Consider the following 21,868-nt stretch of genomic DNA (forward strand, 5'->3'; position numbering starts at 1 on the left):
TATTCAGAGACCAATGGATATTTGACTGTCACAGGAAGGGGCGGGTCTGACTGTTAAACTGCTTACTCATTGGTTAATTACTAATAAGTGGCATGAATGAGATTTAAAATGTAGATTTTCATATGTATGACCTAAAATGAGTGATGACCTCAGCAGCGACATGTTTACAGAGGTCAGAAAGACCTTACCTGACTGGCAGGTACAGACAGGAAGTCTTTTTCATTCTTCACAGGTTCTGTCCTTCTGCTTTTTTTTAATGTTTGAGTTATTTTAATTTTTGTTTCCTTTCTTCTTTCTGATCATTTTTTGGTGATTTCTGTTTGCCTTTTTGTTGCACTGGCACATGTTTCAGTTTGTTGGGTTTGTTTTTTGAGTGTTTGGTTTACTTTAGGGGGTTTGTGTAATTTCTTTGGTCAGTGCATTTTGTGTCTAACTTCCTTTTTTTTTTGCACATTTTGGGAAGTCAGCAAATACACTGGCACGGAGTCTTCACGAGTCAGGTTCATTCAGAAACACGTGGAGTTGTATTTTATCTGCTTATTGCTTAACCCCATGAAGCTTTTTCATAGTTAACAGCTGACTGTAAATGCTGAATAAGGCAACTAAAATGGACACACGTGTCATGTGTCAGTTGAAGGAACATCAAAAGTTGAATGATTTGCTTTGTGCTGCCTGTGGAGTAGATCTGAAGTGAGACGGTAAACCTGATGTAACACAGCGTTTTAATGCCTAAAACTTTACAGAAAATGTTGATAATGACTGAGTGCTGCAGCAGTCATAGGACTGCTACTGTTATACGAATGGGCCGAATGCAGACTGATAGAGATCCTCTTCTTCATTCCCCAACTGTTGTAATCTCACAGATGGCAATATCATTTACAACAGAGGCTGCGAGCTGGAGCGGCGCCAGACGCTGTCTTAATTCGACTTTGATCATCTGTAACTCTGGCTGCCTGTCACTCGTTTGGGTTTTTAAACAAGGCAAAGCAAAAAATATTCAGGCAATCTATCCTTATAGATGTTTCCGGTAGTTATTTGGAAAAATAATTAAAGTTATTGATCAGTGGAGAGTAAAATGGGGGCGATTAAGATCGAGTTACATGCAGAATTACCAGAGGACAAAAGATCCAGAAATGTTTGTCAGACTTGCTCATACAGGTGAAACAAAGCCACCTGAGGGGGGCGCTGCAGAGCTGATCATATAACAATACTTTAAAAGCGAAAACTAGAAAAAAAATTAAATACATGACAGTTTTGACACACTTCACTAGTTTTTTTTCTACTTTTGTATTTGTATGATGTCATACAGAGCGGATAGCCCTAATTTGGTCACCCAAGGCACAGAAGCCCCACCCATTTCCAGTTACCAGGGGCAGCCAGTCAGGAGAAAGTCAGTTTAAGAGGGAAGAGCTAAAACAGCTCGTTTCAGGTTAGGATGAACTGAAAGTAAACACACAAGCAAGCACACACACACACACACACACACACACAAAACATGTTAAACAATCACAAAAGACTCAAGGCCCAAAGAGGCCTAAAATGATCCAAACTATAGGAAAAAATCCCACAAAGAGACAAAATAAGAAAAAACTAAAAAGTTCGAAACACAGAAAACAACTACAGACACAAAGGGTCTTCAAAGGTAGACCCCCCCCCCCAAAAAAAAAAAAAACAAAACACAAAAAAGTGTAAAATGAGGGCAAAAGGATGCAAAATAGCATCTTAAAGGTTCTACATCACTACAAAAACATGCACAGACCCAAAAGGTCCTAAAAATTACCCAAAGCATACAAATCAACTACAAAAATATGAAAAACATTAAAAAGGCTCAAAATCGTTAAAGAAAATTACATTTATAACATTTAAAAGGCCTAAGAAAAGACACTAAATCACTCAAACAGAACTGAAAAGCCCTAATAATGACCAAAAGCAGAGAAATGGGGATGCAGAGAAACTAAATGATCATAAAGACATGCAAAATCTCTGAAATGTCCTCAGAGACTTTAAAAATAAGCCAAAAACAAACCCAGTGACCTGAAATGATGAAAAAATGACAGCATGATGGAGAACAGTTTTTTTAAAAAGACATACAACAGCATACATGGTGCAGGAGTGTGGTGTCTTCGTCAGTGGAAATAAAGATGGCGGTTTGTAAGCAGGCAGTCAAAGTGGAAAAGGACTGAAACTGATCTGAAGCTGGACGTCCTCCTCCGTCTACCTGCCGTGGAGCCTGGCCTGTGTGGAAGAGGCGGCCATCTTTAAACCTCGACATGTATTGTTGGACGTGACACGCTCAATTTATCATTAGTTGTGAGGGAAGAACGGATGAGTACACTTTCAATTTAGTTCCGCTGCTTTCTCCATTCATCACGCCGCTCTCATCATCCATCATCTCCACCGCCGCCATCCACGGCAAACACACGTTCATAAGTTTAATGCAATTAATCTTCATGCTAAGATAATTTCATATTAATGAACCACGGCATTTATTTGATTATTGCTTTGATGAAGTCGACGGGCCCAGCGTCGCCGCTGAGCGTGAAAGTGGGAAGATTTGAAGTGTTTCCTTTGTGTCGGCGCTCTGCGGAGGTTTATGTGCGTTTCCCAGCGAGCGCCTTCTGTCTTCATACAACAAGCCCTGAGAAATTGGAAAAGTTGCAGCAATAGATAGGAGGTGACCTGGAAACAAAAGCAATCAAGGATAGAGGGGGATGTGGGCTCCGCGGCGGCCGCCATCAGCCCGCGGTTCAGCCACACTGTCAATAAAAGAAGAAATACCTTTTGAGGCATGAGGCCGAGGGCAAAGAGGAGTCTGCAATTTCACACCTTCATGTACCCTGCCGGAGGACATTTTTCATGCGACTCCACCTCCTCACTCAGCGAGCGCCGTCAAAGCCTCACAGCAGATTGTACACATAACAAACACGGAGAAGGGGATTGGACGAGGAAGACGGCCGCCGTATCAACGCATGACGACATCATTATTTCCCAAACTAAATAAGCTGGAATTTAACCACAAATCAATCCACTTGAAGAACTTCAGACTCAATTGTAGCTCAATCACAGCAGCAAGAAAAAAATCAATTCTGACCAATTAATGCCTGTTTCATTAGAGTATGCAAATGAGAGGTGCCGTCAGAGGCTCGGTCTTACATTTCCCCCTAATGGACAACGCCGACACTCACAGGAAGCTGTCACGGTCTGCTCTAGGCCCACTTTCATTTTAATAATGACCGCTCAGACACAACAACAACACAACAGCCACACAGAGGTACAGAAACGACCTGAAACAGCACTAAACCTGAGAAATTACTACAAATGATGCAAAAGAACATTTTACAGAAGCAACATGCAGTAAGGCCAAACATTCTTTAAAGGGACTCAGTGTCCAAAAGAAGACACGAAATATAACCACGGACATAAAATATCTTCAACAGCGACACATCAGTAATGAGTGAACCCACAAAAACAACCACACAAACTGAGCACAGACAAAAAACCTTCAGGAGTCCAATAAGACCCCATCGTACTGAAAAATACAATTAACCCAGTCGCACTCCTCCAGGTGTCCCTGTCCCTGAGTGAAGGTGGAGGGGACCAGCATCACTGTGGGCAACTTCAGAGGAGACATGTTCCTTCCCCACTAAATAGGCCAGTTTTCATCCACTCCACCTTCCCTGCAGGGCGATCCTCACAGCTGGTTCAGAGTGAGCCAACCCTGGCCTCGCAGGGGAAGTCCTAGTCTCACCAGATGATGTCCCTGATCCAGGTGAGGGTTCTGGGTTTTCTCACAGGACCAGTTTGGGAGACTCATCCAAGTTCAAACTGCCCCCATTAAAACATCATGGAGGGACTACGCGACTGATTTTTCTACGTTGTAATTTTTGTACTATTTAATTTGGTTTATTTATATGGTTTTTAATAGTTAAGCAACACATTTTTCATGTTTTGTCATGCTGTGAAATGTAGAAATACTACTGTGTAAATAACCCCAAAATGAAAATACTCATTAACGATGTGAGTAGCAGTAACTTTACCTCTGCTTATAATGATCTGTGCAGCAACTGTTTTTTCATACCTAATGATACTATGACGTACTAATAATACTGTAAATAACTGTGTTATGAGTAGACTCCCCGTCTCTGTACACTTTTACTTTTCTCATAGTTAACCTCAGAAAATGAAGTTGTTGTTTTATTTTCCACAGAAATCATGAGGATATTGTTCCCATGATTTCTTTTATACCATGTGAGGCTCTGATATCCCGACGTCCTTTCCCAGCTGCATGTCGTACCGTACGTGTTAAAGTGGGGTCGGAGCGAGTCCGGCTTCAGGAATCGATCGGCCCCGGGAGCTGGACCGGACCTCGTCTGCATCACATCCATCAGAGCGGCGGCACAGAACAGATGGCAGAACGATGTATTTAAAGGCATTACACTCAAGCTAATGGCAAGCCTTAGAGGGAACAGTCATTTACCCCTGTGAGTGGTCACTTCCCAGCACAGCGTCATTTAAAATGATGTCCGCCGCCCGATACACTCTCTTGGATTCAATTTGGAAATGTATTCATATTTACTCAGCGTACCTGCATTGCATTTGTATGGATCAGTCGGGGTAAACGTAAAACTGAGCAAATTGAATCAACATATTGGGACGGGGCGTACGTGGGGGCGTTAGCGAGCAGCCGGGGTCAGCGCGATGCCTTTTATGATGTCCCTCTGAAATCTATCTGAATCACATTAAATTGGATCTAAAGATGTGCAGACACATACATCACAGTAAATGGTGGTGGAGCAGCGCTCGCCAACAATCCCACCTCAACAATCGGGTTATGGGATCGGCTTTAGATCCTATTAATAATTCACAATCTTGTTAGGGGAGAACAAACATTTCTGTTCAGGCTATTCCAGCTGTGGGATTGTTATTCCAGGCGGTGGCGGCGGCCTCGGCGCGAGCACAGAGGCTGTGAAATGTAAGCCGGCCGTGTGTGGAAGAATAGCTCCATGTTATTTCACAGTCTCTGCTTTCTTTATTAAAGCGCCGTCACAGTAAACACCCTCTGCCCGCCCGCCGCCTCCCTCTCAAGTCGGCTCTGAAGTACAGACGCGGCCTCACATGACTCATTTAACCTCCGCTAACAGGTGACAAAATATTAACACATGTGGAAATACTGGAGTAACGTAAAGTAACCTGAATACTTCAAACTCGAGTCCATTTCGCAGTACGTCTTGTCATTTATGTTTGTAATTAAAAACATTTTTGTATTATTCCAAATAATAAAATAATTACATGGATCCTAAATATTCTGATTATTTTAATAAAGAAAGAAAAGGTAGACTGACCTCTCACCTCAGTGAGGACCTTATCCCAAAGGTTGGGAACCCTGCATTACATCATCTCTGATGTGGGCAAATATAAAAATAATCATAAAAAAGTTTGATGTTTGTTTAGTTTTCCCTCTGCCTTTTTCTTTCTTTTCATTTTACAGACTATTAAATATATATATAGGTTGTAATATTGTAATAATGTTTACTTTCTTTACTATGTCGATCTCTGTTTTAGACGTTTCTCAGATTCTTTTATTATTTTTCCTGTTACTGCAGAAGGGATTTGAAAAATGTGGATTATCTATCTCTCTCTGTGTGTGTGTGTGTGTGTGTGTGTGTGTGTGTGTGAGGGTTATGGTGTGTTGTGTGTAGACACACAGATGAAATATTTCTTCGTCCATGTGAGAAATAAACAGTGAGCAAAAGTGTCAGTTTGGCTCAGATGTTTGTACAAAAGTTAAAATCAGACACAGCAATGATGACGTGATAAATCATCCTCATCTGTGTGATGAAGAGTTCAGTCCTGGCAGCCGATGATGATGATGATGATGAAGGGGAGGAGATGAGCAGCTGGATGGATGATTGTGCTGTCTCATGCTGCCTCCTGCTGGTGGAGATGCTGTCCTGCACCCACAGTCTGATGTGGCATTCAGGTCTGTCCTGTAAAGTCTAAAATCAGACGACCGAGTTTTGCTGTGACTGATTGTTTATGATTGATCGTCTCTGCGGGTGTGTGTGGCACTGATGCTGTTCTGCCTGACGATGACCCTGCTGTACATCTTCTGCTGCTCTTCCTTATACGCGTCCTTCACCTTCCCTCGCTTTAGGCTTCCGTCCCTGAAATGGAGAAAAAAAAAAATCAGGAAGGAAGTTTTCACTGAGAATCTCAATCCTGCAGTTTAAGTTTTTTTCCCACACGATTGTCAATGGAAAATTGTACTTAGTAGTCAGTATAATCTTTTAATTATATAAGTTTGTATATGGTAGAATACTGCATGTAACCATTTGTGTTTATTGAAAGGATGTCTCATCCTAGGAAGTCTGTAACATTCCAGGGTGTTCTGGTTTTCACCCCCACATCCTGTGAGCATGAGAAAGTTCGTACCTTGTTTTATTGTTTTATGGTAGGATTAACGTAGCTATATCTGTTTTAGGCTAAGTGCCTTTTGTTTAGATGGTTTAGGGAAGTCATTCATGGGGTCACACTCTGGCCACACACACCCACACACACACACACACATACACCCCCACATTTCAATGTATGGAACAAACGCTCACTGAAGTGTATAAATAAAGAACCAGGGCAAGTCCTCAGTGCGAGTCTCTGAGTCTCACTCTAGGCTGCCCTTGCTAGCAAGAAATTCTGTGTGTTTCTCCTCTCTGATTCTCTACTGAAGAAGTGTTTTAGAATATATCTCTTAACATTATTTGGTCCTTCGAGCCGGATCAGAAAACATCAGAACTGTTATCTGTGACTCTGTTCCAAGATCCAGCACTGATTCCTGACGCCGTGGGGAACCAGCACTGAAGCCTGTGCACAGCCCTCTTAGACGAGGAGAGAGCCCCAGGACTTGAATTCGGGTCTGGGCCGGTGGCCTGGTCCACGGCGCTGGGATTCAGTCTGATGATCCGAATCACCAGTGAGACGTCGGAGGGTGAGAAACACTATTTTGGTATATAAAACGGCCGCAAAGGTTTAAAAAAGTCACGTGATAAAATAGGTTGAGTTGGCCAAAAGGAACTGTGTTTAGACTAGTTTTAGAGGTAGCTGAAATTACTTCGTGACAAATTAGGTTTAAGTTCGCCAAAAGGAACTGTGTTTAGACTGGGTTTAGAGGTAGCCGTGAAATACTTCGTGACAAATTAGCGCGCAAATGTCTATATGTGTGTGTGTCTGGAAGTAAGTTGATTTTACAGCACAATAAGCTGCTGAATTGCTTCCATTTTTGTTTTCTTTGCTGAGGCTCAAGTACTGGTGACAAAGGAGAACGGTTGAGTTTCATCTCATAAAACTGATACCGCTTCACCGTTAGGGTGAAGTTGAAGGCCGTATCAGTAAACCACTCTGAAGTCAAGCGTGCCAGCGACGGCCCAGCAAAAATCTTTGAAAATGGAGAATAAACAAAAGGCTAAATTACAACTTATCTTTAATGTATTCATACTAATAATAGCAAGGATAACAACCTGTAAACTGGTGTTAATGATGAAATAATATTAATATGAAGAGGCACCTCAGTCAGTCATGATGTGAGGTGGATAATTGTTGAAAGTAATCTGCATTAAGCTTAGGGTTGCTCAAATTTAGTACAATGACATATGAAGTAAAATAGGTAAATACTTTAACTAATTACGTGCATAGAGGCACTTGACCTATTTGAAAAACTGTTATCCTAATATGAGCCATTGTTGAGATATAGAGCAAACCTATGAAAACAACTAATATGCTGAACCCTGTATGACACAGCTGAAAACTACATGATGGAGAAGCTGAATTGAATATGAAAGTGCAAGTCTTTGCCACTGTGGGGCAAAGCACGCAACCACTGTGTGAGGTTGCGTTGTGGTCTCTTCTGAGCTGATGAGCAAGCTACACATTATCAGATTGAGATCTGGCTAAGAACTCATAAAAGAGAGGGAAACAGAACTATGATAACTATGATAACTGGAGTGTGCAGCGTTTCCGTGAGCAGTTTTCCTGCATCTTGACTCATGTGTGTGGAGTGTTCATAGCATCAGCATTATGTTTTTGTTTATTTGTTTTGGTGGGTTGAAAATAGTTAAATAAATTTGTGATCATATTTATGGATCACAATGGCACATGCCATTGGCCAAATGATTTATTTACGCAGATGAAAAAAGTGAGTGTGAATGTGTCTGACGTCACAGTGTTTTTGTGCGCTGTGTAAAAGTAATTGCATCTGATTGTGAGAGCGGTGATTCTGCAGGTCACCAGCTATTTAAAAGTGAAAAAGAGACAAAATTTACATTGTAGATGAAAAATAATCATAGGAAAAAGGTTTTGTGTTGATCAGCCAAGAACAACTACAATCTTATTTTCTGCTTTTAAGAAAGGACTGTTCACAAAAACAGAGCGAGAGAGATGTGTGTGTTGATTAAGCAGTGATAATAATAATGAAAATGTCTTAGTTTGTCACTTTCAGGTGACAAGCAGACCTGAATCAATTTTCCACATGCAGCGGTCGGAAGAAAGTTATAGTTTAACATCATTAGAAACATTCAGGCCAAGTTTCTGGCTAACTTATTTACAGCTCCATGTGTCTCTCAAACTCACAAGCGAGCTCTCACTCCTCCCTGAAGACAAGGAATGCAGCTCCAAAGAGCAATGACATGGCAGATAAAGAGACAGCAGCAAAGTCCTGAGAAAAGAGTCCCATCAAGCAGCAGCAGTGTGGACAAACAGCATCAGAGAAGAAGAGTAAACCCATCATCCTGCCTGATTGGATGAATGGCACTGTGTTCCCAACAAGCTGCAAATTCACTGTGCTGTGACAAGAACATTTCAGGAGAACTGAGGAGACTGTTGGAGTTTGATATTTGCCACCTTTGGAGTAAAATGGCAAGAAAAGACAGTGAAACACAGGACAAAGCTGAAAGAGAACTGCCTGCTATTGGACTGTTGAAGTGGGAGAGGACAACAGAGTGAGAGGAGTGGTGAGAACACATAGGAATTTTGTTTAATCTGGGAAATCAAAATTTGGGTTAGCAAACCTGGGGAAAAGAAAACTGACTGCTTAAGTGGGAAGATTGTGAAAGAGTCTGAAACACTGCAAAAAGAAACATACAAAATCACACACACAAGCAGAACATGCATTAACCCTACTAACACTTTCAAATACAAGAGAGCTCATGAAGATTAGACAACATCTTAAGCATGTGAGTCTGTTTACCATCTTGTCCAAGTCACTCAGTGTGACGAGAAGTGATGCAAAGATCAATGGACTCATAGCACTTTAGTTACAAAATGATTAAATAATAGCAGAGAAGTGTGTCGGAAAGGCAGCTTTAAGAACATGTTCTGCTGGATATGCAGCTCCACAGACATGCATTAAACCTGCCTAATAACACAAACACCCATGCAATGAAGATCAGCTTGTTATCTCTCATCAGTGTTAAAATAGTGTGAATTTAACAGACACTTGTTATCAAATGCTGAATTTATCCAATGCTGACAATTGACTCTCTAGGTTGCAGGACAACAGTTTAACTTTTGTGGAAAAAAAAGATTCTGGTTTGACCAACCAGAAATCAGACAATAAATTTAGTTGTTAATACAGTAAATTGGGAGATGCTTCCTGCTTGATTGATGCAGAACAAATAATTTACTGTATGAGGGAAATTCTATTTTTGTGATAACATTTTGAACATGCATTTCTGTTGTCCTGTCATCTTAGTGGGTTAATAGCTGATATGCAAATTAGTTGATCGTTCTTAGATTAAGGAAAGGTGACTGAATTCTAGCACGAGTGAATGAGATGTGTTGGAGTTTGTTAGAGTGGAGACTCTAAAACACTGAGTTTCCTGTTTTGATGTGTGAGTGAATCCTGCACCCAGATACACAACTCTGAATACGTAAGAACAAACGTCTTTTGTGAAATAGCTGATGACATGTCTCACGTTTTATGATGACGGGAAAAAAGAAAAACTGGATAATATGGATCTGTGGCCCACATGAGTGAAAGGCACAGACTTGGGGATTAAACTCATAACATATTAGGGTTATGTTGTGTGTTGTGCAGCTGATGGTTGGTTTGGAGTGAATCTAGCTGATGATTTTTCTTTTGTTGTGAAGTTGAGCCTGCCAATTAGTATGATGATAAACCATGCTAATGGTATGATTTACCCTCATGAGATGAGGAGCTTGTGTCATGACTTAACAAGGCCTTTTTATTTTGATACTTTCACTGTGCACTGAAAGTTTTGTTTGATAATCTCTGTTTGAGCAGATCTGCACGATTAGAACAGAAGCGCTATACGATACGTCGTCAAAAAAAAAAAAAAATAAAAAATTGTTACAAGTGAGTTTCTCCACATTGAAATGGGCTCAGGAGAAAGTCACTTATTTGGGACAATTAGAAAATGAGAGTCCCTGCCCAAAAAGGATTCAGCGAGATAATCCAATTTAAAGTTCTTTTTTCTTTTGAAATGACGTCATTTTGCTGAGGGTGGAAATCAAATGCGGCGATAGTTTCCACTATCAGCAAAGAAAGAAAGAATGGATGAATGAATGAATGAATGGAAATAAAAACAAACTGACTGACTGATAAAACCTGACAAGACTTGACCATGACTCAAAGTTAACCTCCACCTAGACAGGCCAAAAGGGTGGATGAATTTATGTGTTTCTTTTTACAGGAGCAGAAAGATGACAGCAACATCCGAGGTTGCATACCGATTTAACTTTTAAATGCCACTTTCTGTGTTTGTGAATCTACCAGGGGTGTGTTATTCATGGGTTTGTGTTGCTCACAGAGATTACTGTGAGAAAGAGTGTATACACCCGCGCAGCGCTAACATTTACATTTTCTTCTCTACAGCATTACAATTCTTCATGTGGTTTGATCATGTAATTTATAACAGGAAAACTAGTTAATGTTTTTCTACTACAGGATTTCTGGGTTTATGTGTGAAGAAACTGTGTTTATAGGTTATGAGTTGGTGATGCTGTTATACTGTGTTTCCTGTGTTGAAAACTAGTGTCACTTCTTTCCACAGCTAGGGATGGTTAACTTTATGGTCTTTTTATGGCACCTCTGGAACCTGTCGACCTGCGTCTGACCACACGGATGGTCAATGTGTATTGCTAATGTTTGTTTTTCTAAGAGTACATGTAGAGGATTCGGCAGAAGCGGACAAGTGACATAAGAAAAACAAATAAGTTTTATGAGCTCCTAGTGATACATGAGTGGAGTGACTTTGCTTAAGGGAAGTCACCGATTACATTAATATTAACTGAGTACATGGGATGATCCATGTCTGAGGCAAATTATGGAAATAATTGTAGTTTACTGATTTGAAAAAACCCTGCACATGATACTTGTCTTGCTGATGTTGAATGCTTTATTACTCTTATGATATAATTGTTTATAAGAGTGAAGTTTGATTTCACTTCCAGATCTTGTTTTTCAGGCCATGATGGTGTGTATGCAGGCTCCTGGCGGAGCCAGGTGTTAAGCAAACTTAATATGCAAAACACACTAACATCTTTTATTGCAGGGTTATAGGTCCGGGGTGGTGCTGCTCCAGAGGAGGAGACGCCCTGATGTTGCCTGGGACATGATCTAGCTAACCTTTTTCTTTAAGACAGGAATCTGGTTTTGATGAGTTGACTCATGGGAGTGTCCATGCGTCAAGAGGAGGGGTCCAGGATTAATATGAAACAATGAATTAACATTAAACTATGTTTTATATGATTTTTGCAGCGATTTGTGTGATTAACAGTTCATTCAACGGGTATTAAACCTATACAAGTGGTGCATCCATGCTCAGATGAGGCTTTGATGGCCTATAAGTGAAGTTCACTGAACTAAAGAATGTGGTTTGATGATTGTTGACATGCTCTCCAAATAGAAGTTTTTCCTCCTAGCAAGGAAATACAGGTGCAGCAGTCATCTCCTGAGAAATCTTCAGAGGTCCAGTGAGAAGCGAGAACCATTCCAGGCATAGCTGACAGCCCAGGCAGTGGTTGAGGTCAAAGGTCAAGCTGGTTGGGGCCCATCATGAGATCAGACTTTGGAGCCACAGCAAGGACCACGAAACTGCGTTGGAATGAGAGCTGTGCCAAGGGGGATTTCCAGAGGCCAACAGAGGAGATTGTGGACAACAGACGGGCACCTGAAGGATGAGGGGAGCGTGCCAAGCTCCATCGACAGCGCAGAGGGAGTCTAAGGATGACATCATGATTCTGTGAAAAGCACAGGAACCAGAAGCTATGGTGGTGATGACAGCAGTTTCCTATGAACATCACCTAATGCTGTGTCACTGTATTGTGCATATGATGACACTCTGAAGACTGCTGGGATCATAACAACAGTAAGATAACTGGACCCAGCACCCTTTCCACAGAGGGGTTTTTCTGCAGAGGATGGACAATAGAAGAGTCATAAATATTCCTATCGCAGGACGAAGGCCTAAAGCAAGGTGATGGGGGTTGATAGAGGCCATTTCAAGTGCTTCTGACCACTCCAGCTGCCTGCAGAATAGCAGAGAGACCCTCCTGGATACATCAGAGCAACTGCAAAAAGGTTGAGGTCCCAGAGGATTCCACTTCCTCCACAGAAATCAACTAGTAGAGGAAAGTTTCACCCTCACTTGGTTGCTTCAGTGGCGAGGGGGAAGTGCTGATTGGGCGCCCGTAGGGAATTGCTCGCACTTCAACCTCCAGCCATTGGCCAACTCTAGAGTAACCAAGTAGTAGGGTGTGACGGACCTGTTCGTAGCCATGGGAAGGTGGACCCTCCTGGTTACCTTGACTACGACGCTCACCTTTACAGGACAAAGACAGAATCGGCAAATACAGACTATTATGTCTGTTCCCATATGCCCAGCACACCTTTGAGACAAATCCAGCAGGCCCAAAATCAGGACTATGTAAGCGATACAAGTGACTGGTTTTCTTGGCTTTACATTGGCTCCTGGTTACAGGTGCTAAAAGGACTACTCATCGGAGTTGGGATATTTCTACTTTTATTTTGTGTCTTTGTAACATGTATACTGCCGTGTTTAAAACTTTTGATTAACCGCATAATATTTTCCACTGTTGCTGCATACATAGCCATGACAAGTGATGATAATGACTCCGACCTGTTGGAACATGAAGACTTTGTGTGACCAATGACGATGTGACAGAAAATGTACAACAAGATGTTACATACTGATATCTCATTTAAATTTATACTGACAACAGGAGGGAATGTCAATGGAAAATTGTACTTAGTAGTCAGTATAATCTTTTAATTATATAAGTTTGTATATGGTAGAATACTGCATGTAACCATTTGTGTTTATTGAAAGGATGTCTCATCCTAGGAAGTCTGTAACATTCCAGGGTGTTCTGGTTTTCACCCCCACATCCTGTGAGCATGAGAAAGTTCGTACCTTGTTTTATTGTTTTATGGTAGGATTAACGTAGCTATATCTGTTTTAGGCTAAGTGCCTTTTGTTTAGATGGTTTAGGGAAGTCATTCATGGGGTCACACTCTGGCCACACACACCCACACACACACACACACACATACACCCCCACATTTCAATGTATGGAACAAACGCTCACTGAAGTGTATAAATAAAGAACCAGGGCAAGTCCTCAGTGCGAGTCTCTGAGTCTCACTCTAGGCTGCCCTTGCTAGCAAGAAATTCTGTGTGTTTCTCCTCTCTGATTCTCTACTGAAGAAGTGTTTTAGAATATATCTCTTAACAACGATTAACAGGAACTTCAAAATAGATTGAAAAACAGATTAGATTAGAATAGATTGGTTTTCGACACAGAATTGATGCTTAAAAATTTTGTTTTGCAACTTTATGGATTATAAATATCATATAGTCATAACTTCAGGACTCAAACACAAAAAACTACTCATTAATTTATTATTTACAGTGCGTAATCATTTGCTTGTTAGTTTTATTGAGTTGTGCTGACACGTCACTTTAAATGAGCCCTTTTCTCTGTGAGCTCGCTCGGCTGAGAGAAAATAGTCCCTGCTGCTGAGGTGAAATCCTTCAGCTCGCTGTATGTGAAAGCAGATGTCGCCACGACTGACACCTACAAACCGGGACGAACAAACTAAATCTAACGTTCAGTGTTTGAATCAGAACAAAGTTGCTATTTCATCATTTAAAAAAGTGTTTTCTATCTTTAAACTGTTCTAATGTAGATACAAACTTCAAGTGTGATGTAGTTGAGTAACTGTACTGAGTAATCTGAGTACTCACCATGCCAGGTCAAGCAGTCCTCCCTGACAAGCAACGGCAGATTTCACTCTGTTGGCAAACTGGACTGCATCCTCTCCATCCTGAAAACACATCGCGGTCATGTTAGCTGTGATCACATGACTCTCACCATCTGTGTGTGAACGTGTTTATGCTTCGGTAACACTGCTTTTAAAAGCCCAAATGGCGAACAGCACAGCATTTAACTCCTCGTCTTCATCTGCAGAGCTGTCATCACCATCATCACCCTCCATCAAAAGAGACGCTGGAGAGCGTCTCTTTTATTACTTCCAGGCTAGACTACTGCAATTCATTATTATCAGGATGTCCAAAAAACTCACTGAAAAGCCTTCAGTTAATCCAAAATGCTGCAGCAAGAGTACTGACAGGGACTGGAAAGAGAGAGCATATTTCTCCTGTTTTGGCTTCCCTTCATTGGCTTCCTGTTAAATCCAGAATTTAATTCAAAATCCTGCTCCTCACATACAAGGTCTTAAATAATCAGGCCCCATCTTATCTTAATGACCTTGTAGTACCATATCACCCTATTAGAGCACTTCGCTCTCGCTCTGCAGGCCTACTTGTTGTTCCTAGAGTATTTAAAAGTAGAATGGGAGGGAGAGCCTTCAGTTTTCAGGCCCCTCTTCTGTGGAACCAGCTTCCAGTTTGGATTCAGGAGACAGACACTATCTCTACTTTTAAGATTAGGCTTAAAACCTTCCTTTTTGCTAAAGCATATAGTTAGGGCTGGACCAGGTGACCCTGAATCCTCCCTTAGTTATGCTGCAATAGATGTAGGCTGCCGGGGGATTCCCATGATGCATTGAGTTTTTCCTTTCCAGTCACCTTTCTCACTCACTATGTATTAACAGACCTCTCTGTATTGAATCGTATCTGTTATTAATCTCTGTCTCTCTTCCACAGCATGTCTTTTATCCTGTCTTCCTTCTCTCACCCCAACCGGTCGCAGCAGATGGCCGCCCCTCCCTGAGCCTGGTTCTGCCGGAGGTTTCTTCCTGTTAAAAGGGAGTTTTTCCTTCCCACTGTCGCCAAAGTGCTTGCTCATAGGGGGTCATATGATTGTTGGGCTTTTCTCTGTATCTATGAAGCGCCTTGAGGCGACATTTGTTGTGATTTGGCGCTATATAAATAAAATTGAATTGAATTGAATTGAATAGAGCGATGATGATGATGCTCAGGTGTTACAGTGTCACCTTCCTGACACAGTGAAGCAGATGCTGCCCCAATTAGGTGAGAGTGGGAATTACAGCATGGGCAGATCCCTGAAAATCAAAGGAAAGCGCTCAAACCTTCAGACGTCAGGCCTTCAGGAAGTCCAGACTAACTCTGGATGAAACACAAAATAATTCACTGGGTTAACCCTCTGGGGTCAACAGACACTTCCTAAGAATAGTGCTCATTATAATTTGCTGCTGAAAAACAAACCAAACAAGAAAAAAAAACTTTTCCTATTGGTGGAAAAATGTGATGTGTTCCTCGTCTTATAGTGGACAGAAACTATTTTTTGGAGTGGCACAAGTCATTTGTGTGGCATCTTATTGTGAGGGTTATAGAAAAAACGCCTGAGGCACTGGCTGCATTTTTAGGTAAATGGTTGTATATAACTTTGTTGTTTGCAACTCTTGTGCATAGGTTTCTAAACAGTACAATTTCTATGCGCTTTGCACTTTGTGTCTTTATTGTGTTTCTATTTGAGGCCTTTCAGTATTATTGTGTGTGTGTGTGCGTTTCTCATCAGTTAACAGTTAATGTTTCCTATATTAGTGTCAAATGATTTATGCTCAGACATTTGGTGATGTAAATGTTGGTGGGAAGTTTGTTGGTCACAAGCAGAACGTCGATCAGCTGATCTTTTCTACCTGTTGTTTCCTGTGAGGTCATGTGACGGGTAACCCCTGATGGATTAATCAGTATGTGTGTGAAAAGTTAAAGGCCAAAAATATAGTTTAATTTGCCCACTCGTACTTCAGATCCCTCCCTGGGGTGTTTCTAGAGACGTTGACCTCCGAGGCGTACCTGTATGGTCATGGGTGGGAGGTACCACACATTGACGACAATGGCCCAACTGGTCATGGTACGCAGCAGATAGCTGACCATGTTGTACTTGCTGCTGTTCCAGAAAGCATCACCCAAGCGAGGGTCGTACTGAGACACAAAGTGAAGGTGAGTCAGGTTCTCAAAGCCGATTGGCTCAGGTAAAACATTCTCTGGACTAATTGATCATCGTGCAGCTTTGCTACCTTGATGGCGACGGGATGGATCGTTCCTCCGATCTCAAAGCTGCCCTTCTTAAACATCATGACCGACGTGTTGTTGATACAAGTTCCTGTTACAGAGACACAGACAGACATTATCCCGCCATCAAATCAAGATTATCATCACCACCACCATCATCATCACCACCACCATCATGTGACGCTGACCTTCAGGAAATATAAGGATGGGAAGTTTGGTCTTTGCTGCTACGTGAGCTCTGAGCCTGCAGAGAGGAAGCACACATCAGTGAGTCATCAAACACATCTGCATCAACACTAAACAGCTGTAATTACAGATGTTCCCATTCTCTCGCTGTTTGAGTGTAATGTGGTCACGAAGCCTGAGTGTGACCCTCGAGCTCGAGGCTGTGGTGAGCATTTAGTTCACAGGAAGTGACCCTGGACCAATTCAGCTGACTCATCAAAGCGTTACGCCACACGGCCACAGCTTGCAGAGGAGACAGCAAGGTAAACATCAACAGTTGATCATCAGCAGCTCGGCAGAGGATAAAACACACGCACAAACATACACACAGGCTCCTGATCCACCGGCTCTGACAGGCAGAGCCACGCTGAACTACCTCCTGAGCCAACGGAACAAATTAAAGGTCACAATGCTAAAAATGTGTGATCATACGGGCCGCACCCAGCTGTCAGTGATGTCAGAGCATCTCCACCATCATGGTTTGGAGCAGAAATAAAAACGTCTGACTCTGTCTGGCAGGTGAAATCGTTTACAGTCAGCCTCACCTGCTGGTCACCGCGTGGCGGTCTTTCATCTCCGACCTCTCAAACCAAACATGAGGGCACGACCTCACCATCGACCTCTGGATGACCCCCATCAGACCTCCATGAATCTGCCCCACCTGAGGACAACATAGCATCAAGACAACAGAACACACACATGTACAAACACACAAAGGCACACCGACAAACACACATAAACACACACCCACGCACGCACGACACTTACCATGGCATAGCAGCCATCATTGGCCAGGATCACTACATCGATGGGCGTGGTGTGATTAGCCACGCAGATCCCTCCTTTCTGAGGTCGGTTCTCTCTGCAGAAAGAAACACGTGTTCAGATCGACAGGAAGTACTCGACAGAAAGCGATGAAGTGGACTGACTTGTTGTGGTAGCGGATGGTGGCCGACAGCGCCCGGGCACAGATCCTGTAGCAGGTCAGGTGGACAACTTCGCTCAGCCAGTACTTCACACTGAAACAGATGCACATGCTCAGTCTGTGCCTCGCCGAGGCAGTCACCAAAGCTGTGAACCGTGGAAGCGCCATACCTGTTCTCAGGCAGAAATCCAACTAGAGTCGTTCCGATCACAAGCCACGAGAGGCCGATGATGGCCAGAGTAATCCTGCAGAGACATGAGGAGGAGAAGGTGAAAATCCCCCTGATCAGAGCTGCCTCACTTTTATTCACTGAGAAGGCCTCAGAGAGATAGTAGCTCTGTCACCTGGTTTCTGAATGATGGGTGTAACCATACAAACTGCACATGTACAGACTGCACTGCGGTGATGATGATTTGGAGATATGTTTATTAGTTAAAAGCAGAAGAGCACTGGAGTGACCTGAGAGCACTGAAACGTGCCTCTGGCTGAATTGCTTCACCGCTGTGAGAGCTGCTGTTCCTGTTGCAAAGGCCAAGGATGCTGAAATCAGTGCCTCCCCGGGTAGGTGAGAGGTCGAGCTGTGACACACTGACCTGAGAGGGAAGAGGACACAGTAGCGCACAAACACGCCGATGCCCCAGAAGATGGTGAGGCGGAGGCTGATGTAGCGGAAGTTCTGGTTGGTGCGGGTCAGGAGGTTCCAGGAGGCCAGCTCCTCAGAGGAGAAGCGCTGGGTCACCTGGTCGTCCACGATGCTCTCCAGGCCCTTCTTGCAGAAATACAAGGCGTCACTCAGAGCAAACTCACCGCCTTCCAGAGACCGAGAACGTCGCAACTGCTCCATCTCCTCCTCCATCGAGCCCTCCGCTCGCTCGATGATCCCTGAGTCATCAGAGAGTTTCAGAAAGAGTTCAGCAGGACCAGAGTTTAACAAAGACACAGTGGAGACGAGAGAGGAAGGGACAAAGAACAGCATCGCGTTTAGTCTCACTGTCTTTATTTGAGCATATATCATGTATTTTCATATGTTTTATCACACTCCTCGTGTCTCTGTGATTTTCTTTTAAAAGCCTGTGTGACTGTCTTGATGCATGATCAATCATCCAGGTGAGCAAATCTCAATCGTTGATTCTGTTCATCTGGATTCTTCAGTGGGAGAAACATCATCCAAGTGATTTATTCAGTCTCAGCTGACTCCAGGTTTCCAACCTTTAAACAGAACCTGACTGCAGGTTTCCCCAATCTTATAAACAGTACATGTGCATACTAACTGAAACTAGCACCACTGGTGAAAGATGGGCTGTGAGGTCAGTTCCTTAATCTTAACCATTGCAGCCTCTCTGTAAATGCTACTCATGGTCATAACAATGATCATGAAACTGACCTCACATTGTTCGTCAGTGGGCTGGTTTCAGGCAAATTTACTGTTTATAAGATTGGGGAAACCTGCAGTCAGCTGAGACTGAAGAAGTCACTTGGATGATGATGAAACATTTCTCCTACTGAAAACATCAACTTTTTGAGAACCAGTGTGATTGTTTCTGTGTCGCTATGTGTTTTCATGTGTTTTGGGGGTCATTTTGTTCTCTGTGTGGTGGTTTTGTGTCTCTCTGTAGTTGTTTAGAGTCTTATATTTTTTTTGTTGTTTTCATGTTTGTGTGTCTTCCTGTTTCCATGTCTTTGTCCTTGAATTAACCCAGAGGGACCTGAATGACCCTTTTTTTTAAACTTTGGTCACTTTCCTGTCCTGACGTTTGACTCTGTGTGAAAGGTTCTTGTATTTATTTCTATTTTTTTTTCTGATCTTGTGCCTCAGAAAAAGTTTGCAGTAAATCTGTGAGGCCTACAGGCTGTTAAGGGTTAAACCTCTGACACACAGCAGCAAAGCAGCAGTAACTGTGTTTGTTATTAATGTGTGTGTTAGTGTGTGTTAAAGTGTGTGTTATTGTGTTAGTGTGTGTGTCTGAGTTTCTCAGGCTTCTGTTTGACCAGCGTTATGTAAGCAGCTGTTGCATCATCATCCTGAGACGAGCCATGTGCTTCTCTCCCTGACCTACAGCCCAACATCAGATGCTGCAGCTGACCAATAGGAAACCCCCACCCTCGGCGCACAGCGTCACGTGATCTGTGCTTGCAGCCAAACATCCCAACAGGAACAGGAGCTGAAACTCCAAGCAGCAGCACAGAGGAATCTCTTTCTGCTTTTAAAGTCTTGTGCGCCACATCAGAACGGAACAAAAGTTTGATCAGTGATGAGATCAACGGGATTATTGGTTTATTTAATAAATACAGTTTCAATTTGACCAGATGTGATCATTAAAATGTTTAACATAGCGATTCACTCTTTAAAGCCTTAAAGATCTAATTTTAGTGTTTACAAATATTATTCTAATGTTATTAGAAATCATTTATTGTAAAAACATTATTATTTCTGATTTTTTATTATGACACGGATTATGACAATATCCAACAGCTTTGTACCTCATTTATTATAAATATATGTATATATATTATGTATATATACATATATATTATAGTTTCTTTATTTAAAGTGTCTTTTTAAAATTAGATTTATAGAATTATATAAAAATGTTATTATAAAACATATATACATGACATATACATAATTTTATTTTGATGTTTTTTATTCCCTGTTTAAAATATTTTTCCTGTTTTTATTATATTTGTTATTGAGGATGATGAGTCTTTATCTGACAGCTTTTGCTGTCTGGTAGTTTTTACATAAATGTGAATAATCAAACTTCTCTGATGATGTATTTCTACGTCTGATCATTAGTCATTATTTATTGATTAACTGACTGACTGAATGTTTGCTGCTGTGATGCGAGCAGACTCACCATTGGGCAGCGGTGCGGGTACGCTGGGCTGCTCCTGGCGTCCTCTCTGGATTCGTATCGTGGCCCACTGCAATGTTATTAGGACAGATGACCTCTGACCCCACTCTGCCGCTGCTGCTCATTGCACAACTTTACACACATGTTGAGCATAGACACGAATTCCTCTGAGGACAGCTTACCTCAAGGAGTTTAACCAGGATCTGGATGTAGACGCTGGTGACACCCAGAGAGAGGCCGAACATGGCGGGCAGCGTGATGAAGAACACGACTACGAACATCCATAGCTGGAAAACAGCCACGGCCACGGTCCACAGGTCCTCCATTGCTGACAGCTTGCACGTCACCTCATCATCTGCAAACAGGAGGTTAAAGGAGGCGTTACCATCATGTTCCCTTGAGGACGAACCAAAAACACTCTGACCTGCTCCCCATCACCTCCACCACAGTCAGCATGCCGTCCTTCTCCCCAATATACTTTCATTCTTTGACTTTCCAGAACAAATATTTTAATTCATATTACAGCTGTTGCTGAATTGAAGTTATAATAATAGAAATGTTTTAGGTTTGTGTTTGTTTGTTTGTTTTTACCAACAAAACATCAAATATTTGATTGAATATAGGTTAAAAATGTGAATTTCATATTTGTCTGCTTTTAAATGAGAGGAAGGTGAAGAGTTTTGACTATTGCGTGAGAAAGACAAATAAGGCATTTCATTATATCACAGGCTGTTTAAAAAACAAGTGCACATATTTAACTAATGCATAATTAATACATAATAATATGTTTACAGCCCTTTTAAAACACATATAACCCTTTAAACTTGTAATTTAATGTAATATAAAAACAACAAATTTTAATTGAGATAAAAATTTATAATGAGAAAATGACCATTTTGAACTCAGAATGAAATCAGTTGTTAACTACAGGTTCATATATTGAGTATAAAACAGTCACTCACAGCAGTAAATGAAGTAGTTTTAAAACTTTAGCAGAACAATCAGTTTAGCTGTTAAAACAACAATAACAACAACAAACATTCAAAACTATGATTATTAAACAGCCTGCGGTGACTCTGGAAGTGCAACTCTTACCTGTAATCGAGTATTTGTACGTTTCAAATCCAAAGTACCGTTACAGGAGTGAATTACTAGAGCTATTGTTCGGATAAAGGAATTTAGACCCGTTAGTCCGACTATCTAAACTGAACTAACCCGGGTTACCGGGACAGGACCCCCACAGAAGGCCCTGTTTCAGTGGAAGTGTGCCTGGGAGCGAGGAGAGGCGAGCGGGTCTCTATCGTTCTGCTGTCCGTAGAAACTGAACCTTCAGC

The 21,868-nt window shown here is 41.9% G+C and overlaps 1 protein-coding gene across 2 annotated transcripts; it reads right to left on the bottom strand.

Annotated features, from left to right (window-relative positions):
* Positions 1 to 5,301: 5,301 nt before the first annotated feature.
* On the bottom strand, positions 5,302 to 21,849 carry gpat3 (glycerol-3-phosphate acyltransferase 3). 2 transcript variants are annotated; one of them, XM_085166225.1, is made up of 13 exons: positions 21,750 to 21,849; positions 20,717 to 20,889; positions 20,538 to 20,604; positions 18,273 to 18,561; positions 17,850 to 17,924; positions 17,684 to 17,773; positions 17,523 to 17,616; positions 17,300 to 17,415; positions 16,718 to 16,773; positions 16,535 to 16,620; positions 16,311 to 16,439; positions 14,277 to 14,356; positions 5,302 to 6,164 (listed from the first exon to the last, which is right to left on the bottom strand). In XM_085166225.1, the coding sequence occupies exons 2-13, from the start codon at positions 20,858 to 20,860 to the stop codon at positions 6,035 to 6,037; spliced, it is 1,356 nt and encodes a 451-aa protein (XP_085022351.1). In that variant the 5' UTR covers positions 20,861 to 20,889; positions 21,750 to 21,849; the 3' UTR covers positions 5,302 to 6,034. The 2 variants fall into 2 exon arrangements, with proteins under 2 accessions (XP_085022351.1, XP_085022350.1); XM_085166224.1 differs by having other exon boundaries at positions 21,630 to 21,764.
* Positions 21,850 to 21,868: the final 19 nt, after the last annotated feature.

The sequence above is a fragment of the Neolamprologus multifasciatus genome, chromosome 7 (assembly GCF_963576455.1).
Source record: "Neolamprologus multifasciatus chromosome 7, fNeoMul1.2, whole genome shotgun sequence".
Classification (NCBI taxonomy): domain Eukaryota; kingdom Metazoa; phylum Chordata; class Actinopteri; order Cichliformes; family Cichlidae; genus Neolamprologus; species Neolamprologus multifasciatus.